Consider the following 15,333-nt stretch of genomic DNA (forward strand, 5'->3'; position numbering starts at 1 on the left):
AACTTTGTAGTTATGCTGAGAAATTTGTTATAAGTTACAGCACAGTCGACATGCATATGCATGGGCTCCAACGTCGGACACAAATGTAAAGTTGCCGAATCAACCATGTTGGGTTGCCGTACACCATTGGTGGATTGTGAAACAACATCGACGTCCATCGTATATATAATGTGACTGCCAAGAAGTTGGTCAACAATACTTGGGTCGGTGATTGTGCCGATCTTTTGATCGGCGATTGTTCTTAGTGTCGCGGTGTGCCAAAACACTTGGTCGGCATCTCTTTGGATTTGGTTTTGCTAAGAACTTTACTGGCAATGGTTGGCAACTTATCTTGGCTCTTTCTTGCTGGAGCATTTGGTTGGCTTGTTCTTGTAGTGTTGTCTTGGCCGAGAGTTTGGGTGGTAATGTTTGTTAACTTTTGGCTTTGCCGAGTGCACTTGTTAGATAAGGGAAATGCTCGATTGCTAGGAGGTATTTTAAATTATACTAAAGTAATAATTGCCTAAGTTCTAAGAATAATTTCTGTTGATGTTGCGGAAAACATATTCAATTAATAATCGTGATAAACAAGAAGTTAAAATTAGATAAAACAATGTTACTCTTGAATTTGTCCTTTATTGTGGTGCCAAATAATAATGTTTAATCTAATCAAGATATACCAAGACACAAAAGTGAAGACCCAGCAGGTGATTAATAAAGTTTCGTACGCATGCAAGTATATATATATATGAAGCCGAGAGATAAATAAATAAACAATATATGTTGACTTCATATTATATGGGAAGATCTATTAAATTTATTTTAGCCGAGAGATAAATAAATAAATAATGACCAGGGGGTGAATTTGGATACCTTCGGTTTTGTCGAAATTTTGGTCGGCATCAACATGACCCATTCATGACAATTGAAGTTGCCTCTGTTTGAATTTATATGCAGATATATATATATATAGCCTATCGGCTACCACAATTAAATAAATAATAATAATAACTTTTTTAGCATAGCTCATTGTCTATCCTATGGCAATGTCTCTTACTGGGAATAATTCTATAGAGAGAAAACCTAAGGACCCAGCCGTGGATTCCATAAAAATTGTTAGTATAGATATATGTATATCTCAAGAATAAATTATAAAATAAACTCCTGTGAGGCAAAAACTAAATGAACAATCTTGGGAGTGGGTTTGGCCAAGCAACCCTTTGAATAATGCTGAAAAGAAGATCCCACAAACATAATTTGAAACCCATTTTTAGAGAGAGAAAGTGAAGATGCAAAAGTAAATCCATAAGCACTTGTTTTATTGTCACACTTTTCATCAAGATTTACCATGAAAAAAGAAAAGAGTTTCTATGGAGTTTGTCAGTACACACAGATATATGTATACAATTCAAGAATTGATTTTACAATAATTTTATAACAAATTTCATCAGAGAGAAAATTCAAAGCTTAGTTGTGGCTCGTGATAACTATCAAAGTGTTGTTGATGTTGAATGTTTACTTACAATAACATGTTTACTGTGTTCTTTGTTGATCTCGTTCAGTCGTTTCCCACAGACGGCGCCAATTGTGAGACCATGAAATATCCTCTCACATAGATTGTAGAGATCAAACGAAGAGATAAACTTGGTCCTGGTATACTTGTAAAGACGAGTATGATCGGCGCCACCCAATCGGGGTTGCCGGCTGGAGGCACTCCGATGGTGAAGTCAGTTACCTATTAAGCAGAAAGAAAGTCTAGAAAGAGTAGAGTCATTGGTGTGTAGTGTAGGGAAAGAGAACATACCTTCCACTTGGGATGCCCTCCCTTTATATAGATGGGGGGTGTGATATTTGTTTGGGCTGGCCCATTGTAGGCTTTGTTTAGATTAGGCCCAATAAGCTAGTACCTATATTTTTCTAGCTCCCACAACAATATAGCATGGACCCACAAATTTTCCACTAGAAATTTAAAAATCAGATCCAATCTTAGTCTCAAATTATAATAATCAAACCAAATAAGCATTATATATCACAAAAATCAAATCTTATCATGTGAAATCAAGTCAAATCTTGAATCACAATGAAGTTGGTTGGAGTGCAAATTATTATAACAATTAATTTAAATCTTTCCTTCTAATATTTCTATTTAAGCTAATCATATTAATCTCTGGATTCAAATCTTGATCTACTACAAAAAAAATTTGAATAAATCAACAACAATCAACAACAACATCTTCATCAGCATCACCATTATCAACATATCATCTTCATCTTCAGAGCGAGCATCCACCGACTGTCGCACCCTTCATCACCGTCGCTCGCCTCCTCTCTCACCGTTGCCATCGCCATCTCTCTCTCTCCTCTTCTCCTCTCTCTTTCTCCTTCTCTCCTCTGTTTCTCCCTCTCTCTCCCTCTCTTTTAGACAAAAGGAGAAAAATAAAATAAAATAAATAAATTGCCCAAAACAACGTCGTTTTGGGCAGTCGGGGGATTCGGGGGGAAAACCCTTAAGCTACAAAACATTTCCTAAATCTATAAGTTTTCGACCACTCCATCTTACTCTAAAAAACAGAAGCCAAACGTCTCTCAATTTTTAAATAATTAATTTTTATTTCTACCCCATAAATTATAAGAAAATATTAACCAAAAAAAAAATGAGAAGTATAAAAAATAATTACAAACTCACGAAATTCATTTGCACAAATTTAGTACATAAATCACTTTGTATTTTTATGAGTTTACTTTTCACTTTTATGATAACCCCCCCTAAATTATAAGCAAAATTACACTAAATAATATGACACAATCTCTCAAAATAAAACAAAACTATAAGCATCTCAGATAAACTACACCATAATTCTCAAAGTAAGAGTAAGCTCATCATCCCTCCAATGTAGCTCCAATCTTTAGCTTCATTACCCATTCAACATCATCGTCAATTGATGGATAACTCGTATTCATTGGTTCAATTCAAGTGAAAAATATGTTAGAGTTATCAACATAAGCATGTGATTGTGAGGATGTGTTGAACAAGTCAAGTTTGTTTTTGTTTTTAGAAATGCCTCTATTCAGTTTTTCAATAAGTTAGGAATTGTCCTAGTCTTAGGGAGGTTGTTACAGCATGTTGCTGCACATGTTATCTTTCTGTTACTATTTTTTAGTAAGTTTATGTTGATGGTTTTGCTTATAAAAGGCTTGTGTCAGGTGAAGTATTATTATTATCATCACATCAATAAAAGTATTTCTTTCCTTATTTATTTGTCTCATTTATAAAGTGCGTTCTACATTTGGTATCAGAACCAAGTTGAAGATGGAGTGTTGAGAGTGTGTGAGAGTAAAACACATGAGGAAAAGAGAGAGTAAGATGGGTGATCTTCAAGTCATTGGCAGAATCAGAAAGCTCAACAACCAAAATTACAATACTTGGTCAACATGCATGATGTCGTACATGCAAGGCCAAGACTTGTGGGAGGTTGTGAACGGAAGTGAAATGAATCAACCGGACGCTGAGGATGCGAATGGTACACTGTAGAAATGGAAGATAAAGGCGGGCAAAGCAGTGTTTGCTTTGAAACAACGGTCGAAGAAGATGTGCTAGAGCACGTTCAAGATGCCAAAATCCCTCACGAAGCTTGGAGTACATTTGCCGAGCTGCTCCCAAAGAAGAATGACATGAGGCTCCAACTTCTAGAAAATGAGTTGTTGTCGGTTGCATAGCGTGACTTGACGATCGCTCAGTACTTTCACAAGGTGAAGTTGTTATGTCGGGAAATTTCCGAGTTGGATCCAGAAGCTCAAATCGGTGAAACTAGGGTGAAGAGAATAATCATTCATGGTTTGAGACTAGAACTCAAAAGCTTTGTTGCTGCAGTACAGGGATGGCAAAACCAACCATCACGTGTTGAGTTTGAGAATTTGCTTGCTGGTCAGGAAGCTTTGGCTAAACAAATGGGAGGGGTTTCACTCAAGGGTGAAGAGGAAGCGCTTTATGCTTATAAAGGCAGGTGGAATGCCAAGCAGCACACCGTCGGCAAAACTAAAAAGAATGAGGACAAGGAAAAAAGTAATCAAGGTGAAAGGAGCACCCGTGTTGAGGGAGATTCGAAGAATCCTGGCACCAAGAAAAAATTTGAAGGGAAATGTTATAATTGCGGGAAAAAGGGTCACAAGGCAAAAGATTGTTGGTCAAAAAAAGGGCTTGTGGAAAGTAATGCTGCTACTTCCAAAAGCAAAGATGAGTGGGACGCTCAGGCATCTTTTGTTGCAATAGAAGAATTATCTTTTACAGCAATAACGTCTGAACAGATTGATTATGAGAAAGATTGGATCAGACTTAGGCTGCTCAAATCATATGACAGGTGATAAAGAAAAGCTGAGGCTTTGTTGGAGTACAAGGGAAGACATGTGGTGGTCACAGTGAACAACTCAAAGCTACCGATAGCTCACATTGGTAATACGGTAATCTCTCCCTAATATAATACTAATGATGTGTCGCTTCAAAATGTCTATCACGTCCCAGGTATGAAGAATAATCTTCTCTCGATAGCACAATTAACATCTTCAGGTCATTTTGTTCTGTTTGGTCCTCAAGATGTGAAAGTTTATCGTGACCTTGAGATTATGGAAGAGCCGGTGATAAAAGGACGGAGACTAGAGTCAGTCTATGTGATGTCTGCAGAAACTGCATATGTAGACCAGACCAGAAAGAACGAGATAGCAGATCTATGGCATATGCGATTAAGTCACATTAGTTACTCCAAACTAACTGTGATGATGAAAAAGTTAATGCTGAAGGGACTTCCATAACTTGAAGTAAGAAAAGATACGATTTGCGCAGGATGTCAGTACGGCAAAGTGCATCAGTTGCCGAATGAAAAGTCAAAATGGAAAGCAAAGGGGCCGTTAGAACTAATTCATTTTGATGTGTTGGGACCTGTTAAGCAAGCCTCGCTCAGTGGGATGAAGTACATGGTGACCTTTATTGATGATTTTTCCAGGTACGTGTGGGTGTATTTTATGAAAGAAAAATCTGAAACTTTCTCAAAGTTTAAAGAATTCAAGGAAATCACAGAAGCAGAGGTTAATAAAAGAATAAGTTACTTGCGTACTGACAATGGGGGAGAGTATACCTCAGATGAGTTTCTTTACTTTCTCCGAGAATGCCGAGTACACCATCAGTTCACATGTGCCAACACCCCACAGCAAAACGGCGTAGCAGAAAGAAAGAACAGGCACCTAGCAGAAATCTATCGAAGTATGCTTCATGCAAAGAATGTTCCAGGACGGTTTTGGGCAGAAGCAATGAAGACTGCAACTTTCGTAATCAATAGGCTTTCTCAACAAAAGGTTAAGTTTTTCATCACCCTTTGAAAAATTGTGGAACATAAAGCCTACAGTTAGCTATTTTCGAGTTTTCGGATTTGTTTGCTATGTCTTTGTACCTAGTCATTTACGCAGCAAGATGGACAAGAAGGCTGTCAGGTGCATTTTTGTGGGATACGATAGTCAACGAAAAGGGTGGAGATGCTGCGATCCTACAACTGGAAAGTGTTACACATCCAGGAATGTGGTTTTTGGTGAATCATCTTTATGGTGGTCCTCAGAAAATGAGATGTTACCAGATTCAGATGTTTTTAAGGATGAGTTGCAATCTGCTCAAATCCAATTAAGCTTAGGTAAAATTGAAAATGCAGTTGATGGTGATATCGGAGATGTCGAAACTCAAAGTCCTTGGCAAACTGGTGTACATGGACAACCAAGCGAAGAAGATGAGCCTAGTGAAGTTGAAGCACCAATTCCACTCAGAAGATCAGAAAGAACCAAGAAGCCAAATCCCAAATATGCTAATGCTGCCATAGTAGAAGATGCAAACGCAAAAGAACCAGAGACATTTGAAGAAGCATTTCAGAATTCAGACTGGAATAAAGCTATGGAAGAGGAAGTTACAGCATTAAAACGAAATCAGACTTGGGAGCTCATGCCAAAGCCAAGAGATGTAGAACCTATTTCATGCAAATGGGTTTATAAGATAAAGTGTCGCACAAATGGATCAATTGAAAGGCACAAGGCTCGTTTGGTAGCTCGAGGATTCTCTCAACAATATGGACTAGACTATGATGAAACGTTTAGTCCAGTTGCAAAGCTTACAACTGTACGAATCTTATTTGCACTTGCAGCTAACAAAGATTAGAACTTGTGGCAGATGGATGTGAAGAATGCATTCTTACATGGAGAGGTGGATCGGGAGATCTATATGAATCAACCGATGGGCTTTCAGAGTCAAGGTCATCCTGAATATGTGTGTAAGTTACGGAAGGCACTCTATGGATTGAAACAAGCACCTAGGGCATGGTATGGTAAGATTGCTGAATTTCTAACTCAAAGTGAGTATTCAGTGACACCTGCAGATTCCAGCTTGTTTGTTAAAGCTAATGGAGGAAAGTTAGCTATTGTACTTGTATACGTAGATGATCTAATCATCACTGGAGATGATGTTGAGGAAATTTGCCGAACGAAGGAGAACTTGTCAGTTCGTTTCTAGATGAAAGAACTTGGACAACTTAAGCATTTTCTTGGGCTAGAGGTGGATCGTACACAAGAAGGGATATTTTTCTGTCAACAGAAATATGCCAAAGATTTGTTGAAAAAGTTTGGGATGCTCGAATGTAAACCGATCTCTACACCGATGGAACATAATGCTAAGATGTGTGCACACGAAGGCAAAGACCTGAATGATGCAACAATGTATCGGCAATTGGTGGGTAGTTTGCTTTACTTAACTTTAACTAGACCTGATATCTTTTATGTAGTTGGTGTGATGAGTCGATACATGCAAAATCCAAAGAAGCCTTATTTGGATGCAGTTCGACAAATTTTGAGATATGTGAAGGATATAATTGATTGTGGTCTGTTGCACAAGAAATGTGAAGATTGCAAGCTAGTTGGCTACTGTGATGCTGATTATGCAGGAGATCACGACACCTGTAGATCAACTACCAGGTATGTGTTTATGCTTGGATCAGGAGCAATTTCATGGTGTAGCAAGAGACAACCGACAATATCTCTGTCAACAACGGAGGCAAAGTACCAAGCAGCAGCTATGGCAGCTCAAGAGAGTACTTGGCTAATACGGATGATGAATGATCTACATCAACTAGTGGACTATGTCGGTCCATTGTACTGTGACAACCAGTCGGCAGTTCGTTTGGTGGGGAATCCAGTCTTTCATGCAAGGACAAAACATGTGGAAGTGCATTATCACTTTATCAGGGAAAAGGTTCTAGAAGAAGAGATTGAGATGAGGCAAATTAAGTCAAAAGACCAAGTCGCAGACTTATTCACAAAAGGTCTGAGTGCCAGCAAATTTGAAAGCTTTTGTCATCAGCTCGGCATGATAAAGAGTTTGGAAGCTGATGTTGAAGAAGAGTGCTAGAGTCATCAACATCAGCATGTGACTGTAAGGATGTGTTGAACAAGTCAAGTTTGTTTTTATTTTTAGATATGCCTCTGTTCAGTTTTTCAATAAGTTAGGAATTGTTCTAGTCTTAGGGAGGTTGTTGCAACATGTTGCTGCACATGTTATCTTTCTGATTCTATTTTTTAGGAAGTTTCTGTTGATAGTTTTGCTTATAAAAGGCATGTGTCAAGTGAAGTATCATTATTATCATCACATCAATAAAAGTATTTATTTTCTCCTCTGTTTGTCTCATTTATAGAGTGCGTTCTACAAAACAAAAGAGCAGTGCTACATGCAACCAATTAATATACTAACTGATGTATCAACACTACTTATGACATTATTAATGACCCCACTCATTATACAATTACAAATACCAAAAACATCTAAAATTATACCGCATCATCAATTAATACACTTGTTGGTGCACTAATTAGTGCATATAGCATTAGTCAAAACAAAATTCCATTTTTTTTCTATGATTCAACATATGATGTCTTAAATGCCATACACAATCAATTGTTCTAACCGAACAACATTGGCAAAAGTAAGCATTCTCAACCGTGGCCCACCTTCAAGAAATTATATGCTTTTCACATACTATTCCAAAGACATCAAGGTATCTGGAACTAAAAGCAGCCCTTCTATTGCATGATCACGTTCATATAAAAGCAAAGATTTGAAATCACATACAAATGTTTTCAATTCAAAGACAAATTCTTAAATAGTTGCAGCACCTCAAAACAATGTGAAAGAAAGATACACCAAAGAAATGTATATATATATATATATAGATTAAATTAAAAATAAAATTAGACTTTGATGAGTTTCTCTGGTACACAATATACTCCACGACTCCAAGCAACAACCGTTCCATGCTCGGTAGAAGAGACTGAAAGCAAAAATTACTTTGCGCTTCTGCCCTTCCGTCCCACCTGAAAGAAAGCCAAAAAAATAAATAAATGATTTATAAAATACCATCCAATAATTAAAGACGAGTAACCAGAATATAACCAAATCAGCTATAGCAGATGGCGCTAAACGAGTACTCACGGTTGAAATACCAAACTACAATAACCAACCAAATTGACGAGTGTATCGCAATCACAGTTCATTGTCCGGTGTTTGTTGCCGCCTAATCCGCTGGCGTGGCCTCCAAGAGTCTGACCCCCCATCTGAAGAGTCATGATCGTCTTCTCTAGAAACAGATACGGTTTCCCCATCATGGGTTTCCTCTCCCCAAAGTCTTGTTGATCTCCGTCTGACAGTCACTTGTGCTCTCGCTCTTGCTCTCGAGGTACCAGACCAACTACTGCTCCTCAAACTACTCCCCGGTCGAAAAACTCGAATAAGGAAAAACACCGTCAACCATCCCCCTTCATCAAAAGATAAGATGCTGTCCTCACTCCGTTCCTCTCCAATAGAAGATTGAAGTGTGCTAATCAAATCTCCAAGATCTCTCTGCCGCTCCAACCTCCTCCAATTGCGCTGCCTCTCTGGGTCTGCCTCTGATGGCCTCACACAAGGGTGCTCTGTCCTTGCATGCTTCCTTAGATCCGTATATGTACCACTGAAATCACACGCCTCACAGGCACAGCTTCTTGATTTTGCATTCATAAAATGGCGGGCAGGCTCCTCGACAATCCACCCAGTGATCTGCCCTCGACAGAGGGGACACACCAGCTTTGACTTCACCTGGTTCTCACATGAGATGGGATGTAACGAGGTGGATGCTTCCTCGCTACTTTGAACCTGCAAATTGGTGACTGTTGCTTCTGATATCACACCACTGGTAGAGTCCTCTGTAGAAAGTGGAGTACTTTCTTGCTGAGGCATTGTTGATGATGTTTCATCAAAAGACTTGCGGAACTGGTCGAAACAGTTCGAGTGGCGGTAGCTTGTGTCACACATGTAGGGGTGGCAGCCTTTCTCATGGGATGAACATATGAGGAGAATTGCATTGTGTGGATGTTCCATGCAGACGGGGCATCGAGCTTCCTCCCATTCTTTCTCATTCTCAGTTTCAGAAGGATTTTTGGGTAATGAATGTCTTGAGCGACTAGAGCTGCAAGGAAAAGGAGATGCCCTGGCTCTATCAAAAGACACAGATCGATCTCTTCTCTCCTTTGGCATGTTGTAATGTCAAAATATCAGCACAGGCCCTAAAATGTCTGGCGTCTCCCACAAGGCAGCAGCAGAATAATTTATAACTAAAGAGATGAAAACAAAACGACTACCCTACATTAGTAGTCGGACACCAATACATTTTACATTGAGAAATAACAATGAAATATGTTCTCCTAACGTCAAATGCAGCAAGAAAAACAATCCACTACTGCCATTCAGGAAAAACATGTACAATTCTCACAACGAAAGTGCTTGAAGTGTGCTTATACATCATCTTTTTGCCAAGTTTAATCCTTTGAAACCATAGAAACTTGAGTTCATGTGATTAACATTAATATCTATCGTAAAAAGGAAAAGGAGTACACATTAATATATGCAATAAAAAGTAAAACCAAAATTGCTAATACAAGAATTATCAAGAGTGAAGAAAACGGAAGCTGAAGAACAAGGAGAAAAAGAAAAAACAATTTCATTCATACTGTAGGAACCTATATCTGGCTCTCCACATGATGCACCTAGTCTTTGCTACGTCATTTCCTCATGCCTACTATTGGGGAAAAAACCCACTTAAAGCTCCAATACCATTTGTTAAGAATAATATTTAATTAATGGCATAGAGAAACCTTTCCATATTATTTACACATCAGTTGAGTAACCATGCCAACATTTTTACTGCATGACACAAGAAAAAACGGTGCAATAAATGCCACCCCTTTTGCCTTTGACCAACGGTCTCAGGAGTGATGGTTCAATGTCGCGGTCACAAATCAGGGCCAAGGTTGGTGAAATTAGGCAAGACAAATAGTGAGCAACTGTTACAGAGGTGCACAAGCAAGTGCAAAAGAACACGTGTACAAGAGCACACATAAGGTGCACAGTATCGTGTATAGGGGCACAGGCATACAGTAGTACAGGGGTACGAGGAAGTGTCTTACGAAGGTGCAAGCATTGTGTGCAAGAATTCTTGCCAAGTGGAGGTGCGAGCAGTGAAAGCAGATAGGGATTATGGGATGTGGGAACCTGGTTAGGGGGTGCAAGTACTTGGCTGAATAGGTATGAATAACTTGAAGATGTAGACCACACAGGATTTAGCATAGTAGACAGAGACATTCTTGATAAAGAAATGTGTTAATCTAGAAGAATGAGTAACCACTAATGTGTAAAGAATAACAAAAAATTTATCTATGCAATTAACGCTTCAACTTTTACGTTGCAGCAGACTAATAATAATAATAATAATAATAATAATAAGTCATTGCATAAAGAAAAGAAAAGGAAAAGGCATTGCTAATGCATTCATAGTTCACGGTTTTCCATATTTTTTAATACGAAAAGCAGGAAGAGCAAAAGGAGAAATTGTATGGGCCCTCAACCACATCATGCATGTATACGTAGGAAGAGAGTTGAGGTGTTGTAGCGAACCAAGAGAGAAGGGAGCAAAGGGTGCTTCAATGGGCAGAGGTGCTGCGAAGGGCAACCCAGAGAGTTGCAAGCAACAGCTAGGGAGTTGCCAAGGGGGTGTGCGATACAGAGTTGAGGGGTCTGAGATGTAAGAATACTGGTGGATGGAAAGCCTATGGGGCTTGGGGCTTAGGAATTTAATTACCCTTGAACAGAGGTATCGGGTATTAGTGTCGGATTTTGTGCAATTTTTATCTCACCATATACTCACTTTTTTTGCATTTTCAAAATACTAGACCTTAGTTATTTATTTATTTTATCTATTAGATTCACTTCAAAATAGTGAATGAAAATTTCAGATTATCTCAAATAGTAAACAAAAAACTTTTTTTTTGCATTTTCAAAATACTAAACCTTAGTTATTTATTTATTTTGTTTATTAGATTCACTTCAAAATAGTGAACGAAAATTTCAGATTATCTCAAATAGTAAACAAAAGTTAATTTACTTTTTTTAATTCAACCAGAAGGGTTTCCAAAGGGATTTACAAAGTCATTGCACCACTTAGTAGAAATAACATTAAAATTGTGTAACTAATCCTCAACTTCGTGTTATGCAAGTTCGACACTAACCCAATCTGTTTATTTATCATGTTATTGCGTCATGTCATAATCAAGTTCATGTTGAAAAGTGGTCAATCTGAATCCGCTAACTTCGTGTATGGTTCGTGCCAAAAATTCACACCCCTAGTCAAGATAATTCAAATTGTTGGTTCAAAGGGATGAGCCGCCTATCCTTGAACATTAGGGATGCAGACAAAGCACCGATTGCTTTATATTCCCTCATCTCCCTAACGAGGATCGAGATTGGTTCAATCTACTTTGGTGAAAAACATAGTAACACTAGCCTTGATAACTACAATATACAAAATGTCAAAATTTCATCTCTATTCATTGGACCAACCAATCACTAGGGCTCCTTACTATCTTTCATCTTGATTGCTTCATATTCCCACATCTCCCCGACGGGGAACGCGATTGTTTCAATCTACTTTGGTGAAAATCATACTAACATTAGCCTTGATAACTACAATACATAAGATGTCAAAATTTCATCTCCATTTATTGGACCGTCAAATGTAGCAATCATGACCAACTATCACCACAATTATTGTTCTTCACAAATTTACTAAAAGGAAGATTTTGTAAACCTTATGGGTATAGTTTGTCATCCTTGAAATCTAAAGGCATGGCAGGGAGACCCAGAAAGGAGATATAAACCAATGTTTTTAAAGGCTCAAGGTGCACCAAGACGCTGAAGGTCTCTTGGGGCTTAGGCGCAAGGGGCAGGGCAAGGCGAGGCGCGGGCTTTATTGAAATAAGGCACACAGTCTTAGTAAAAAAATAGATAAATTAACACAGACTAATGATAAGTACTAAGACAGAAATAATAAAAAATAAAAATAAAAAAATATAACTAAGGCAATTATAGAATAATTCTCAAAGCCATGAAAGTGCATATTACATAGCATTCCAATTTTCAAAGGTAAAATAATTATTGTACCTATTTTTTCTTAACAGAGACTAAGGCCTCGTTTGGCAAGTTAACATTTTAGTCAAAAAGTCAAAAAGTTACTAAAAGAGTCAAAAAGCCAAAAAGCCTATAACCTATACCAAAAAGTCAAAGATTCCCTTTTCTCTCTACTTTTTACGCATCTTTCCGTAAAAAGTCAAAAAGTCACCCCAAACATACTAGTTTTTTTTACGTCATATTTTAGCCAAAAAGTTACTAAAATAGCATGCTCCCAAATGAGGCCTAAGACTCAAAACTGAAATGGAAGAGAAACAACATTGCAAAAAAAAAAAAAAAAACAGAGACATGGTTGCCAAAAAAAATAGAGAGCAAAAAAAAAACATAGCAGCAAAGGAGAAGAAGAAGAAGAAGAAGAAGAAGAACCCAGCCTAGAAGAAGAAGCAAAAAAAAGAAAAACAAAGAGCATCGAAGAAGAAGAAGAATTCACTTGGTCAAATTGAGCAAAAAGAACTCAAACATCGCAAGATTTCTTTGCCAAAAAAAAAAGAGTCGCGCGACTTGCGCCTTTTGTACCCTAGCCAAAGTTGCACGACTTTTGTCACCTTATTCAACTCACCTCGCCTTGGGTGTCTTAAGGTACATCACCTGCGCCTTGTGCACCTTTCACAACACTAAACTTTATCCAGTATGTAGTATCTAGGATTGACAGAGTGGATATTCAATGGGAATTCTTATACCAACATGTTGGAACATATTCAAATTTTCTATTGGTAAACTCAGAAGAGAAAAGTGCACGATAAGAGTAAATTATCCTCAAGAAATTTGGACAACTACAAGAAACTAAACAAAAAGAACGGCATCTATGTAGCACTTTCAAACTGCTGATCACAGATTCAACCGCAACCAGCTTAACAAAGCAATAAATTCCAAGCTTCAAACCACTCAGGAGCAGCTATACAAATCCTGCTCACCATCAAAGGACCTCTTCCTTTGTGAAATCACAAACCACTAGTAAACCGGTACCGTTTTTAATTATAATTTTATCCAACCTTGCTGCTATCCTAATCCATGATATCCATTAAAATAGTTTTACAAAGATGCTTCGATATTCCATTTTATGCATTGCATATTTGTTACTTTTTGGTGTTATTAGCCACATCAAAAACAATCCCTGAGTGCTTTCTCTGACCAAGAAACCAATTGAAGAAAAATAACAAATGGCTAGATAAAATGTATATGACCACTCAATGTGCCCCCATCATCATCTATATTACATCTGTGCATATATGCTAATCTGCAAAATACGTACTACTGTGCGATATCCAGAGTCTCCAAACTATTCTAAGGGGAAGAAAAAGTGGATTATGAAGATAAAATAGCAGTACAGTGAGCAAAAAATCAAAGAAATGGAAGACAAGCATGTGAAAATTGTCAAGACAAGGCGATACACATCATGGGACTCGTTGAAAATGCCAGATTGCCGAAAGTTTACGATATGTGTCAGCCCACAATTTTTTTTTGTAAAAGATTACATGTCATAGGTAGCTCCAGCCTTGAAATAATTCCTGAACCCAAAAAGAATTAAGGAGCTATGTTAAACATGACTGGTATGAATGTAAATTAACATTGTGTTTTTTCTTTTAAAGGGCTATGACCATCCCATTGTTTGAAACACTTCACTTGCTTTCACAAGCTCCTCTATTGATTTTCTAATAATCTAAGCCCCTTTCTCTAGCCCTCAGAGAGTCGAATTCAGGTCAAATTGGTGAATTAAAATTCACATACTAGAATACAGGTTATTTCGTAAAACTTTGTCAGTTGAACTCAACTCAAGTTGTTTTCTTTTCTATTTCTATTTCGAATTTCAAGACTACAATGTTGAATGCCAAAAGAACCCCAATGTTCTCACTAATTTCAGAAAAAAAGAAACAAAAAAAAACAAACATCATTGATCACCACAAAGATAAGACAATGAATAATAAACTGTTGAATCAACTCAAATGCCAATTTTGAAATTTGAAAGTAAATTCAAAAGTGAACCACACTTGAAACCCAACCCAAACACCAATCAAACATTTCCAGCTAAAATCAGCTCATAACCCAACTTCCACCCAAAAACACATGCTCTCTCACTCAAAGCAATCACAAACCCTAATCAGCACAATCCATCAACAGACTGAATTACACAACAGACCTCAAAACAAGCAAAACACGGAAGAGAATGACCGATCCGGGTGAAATCGGACCACCCAAGTAAATCAAAATTAGGGTTTACGATTAGAAATTTTACCAGAACCTCAACAAGTCAATCGATTCGAAAGAGCTGTGTATGATCGGCTTTAGCTGCTTCTCCGAATGAATTTAGCATCCAATTACGATTAAGTTCGTGAAGAGTCGAACAACCCTAGAGAGAGAGAGAGATTGGTTTGAGCATCTGAGAGCGAGAGAGAGAGAAGAGGCAGCTTTGAACAGCTGCCCTTCTACATGAGAGAGAGAGAGAGAGAGAGAGAGAGTCGAGAATGTTGTTGGGAAAGGGTGGGGGAAGTGGGACAGCATGAGGTAGGGCTGTGCGCGGTGGGATTCGAATTTTTTGAGAGTAAAATTATGTAGATTGGTAGATTAATAAATTGGTAAATTATGATTGGAGTGATTTTAGGTGGAAAGTGCGTTGGAGAATATTTTAATTAATTATTAAATTTTTGTATAATATATAATATTAACTTGTATTATAGTTTTTTTTTATATATATAACATAAATTAATTTTACATAATTATATATATATATATAACTATTAATTTGTAATAAATATCGTATATTAAATTTCTCTCATATTTAT

At 37.6% G+C, this 15,333-nt stretch overlaps 1 protein-coding gene and 1 pseudogene across 2 annotated transcripts; one reads left to right on the forward strand and one right to left on the reverse strand.

Moving 5' to 3' along the window:
• The first annotated feature begins 6,664 nt into the window (after positions 1-6,664).
• LOC145805660 (secreted RxLR effector protein 161 pseudogene) lies at positions 6,665-7,411 on the forward strand (annotated as a pseudogene).
• A 646-nt stretch (positions 7,412-8,057) lies between these two features.
• On the reverse strand, positions 8,058-15,109 carry LOC114284329 (uncharacterized). Of its 2 annotated transcripts, none has more exons than XM_028227227.2 (3): positions 14,787-15,109; positions 8,489-9,645; positions 8,058-8,370 (listed from the first exon to the last, which is right to left on the reverse strand). In XM_028227227.2, exon 2 carries the CDS (start codon positions 9,566-9,568, stop codon positions 8,540-8,542), a length of 1,029 nt encoding a protein of 342 aa, XP_028083028.1. In that variant the 5' UTR covers positions 9,569-9,645; positions 14,787-15,109; the 3' UTR covers positions 8,058-8,370; positions 8,489-8,539. The 2 variants fall into 2 exon arrangements, with proteins under 2 accessions (XP_028083028.1, XP_082759379.1); XM_082903253.1 differs by having other exon boundaries at positions 8,489-14,061; positions 14,787-15,070.
• Positions 15,110-15,333: the final 224 nt, after the last annotated feature.

This window comes from Camellia sinensis, chromosome 13, assembly GCF_055761805.1.
Source record: "Camellia sinensis isolate YWXY chromosome 13, ASM5576180v1, whole genome shotgun sequence".
Taxonomy (NCBI): Eukaryota; Viridiplantae; Streptophyta; class Magnoliopsida; order Ericales; family Theaceae; genus Camellia; species Camellia sinensis.

Coding starts and splice junctions, on each gene's coding strand:
- LOC114284329 (XM_028227227.2), bottom strand. CDS start 9,568: ATGCCAAAGGAGAGAAGAGATCGATCTGTGTCTTTTGATAGAGCCAGG.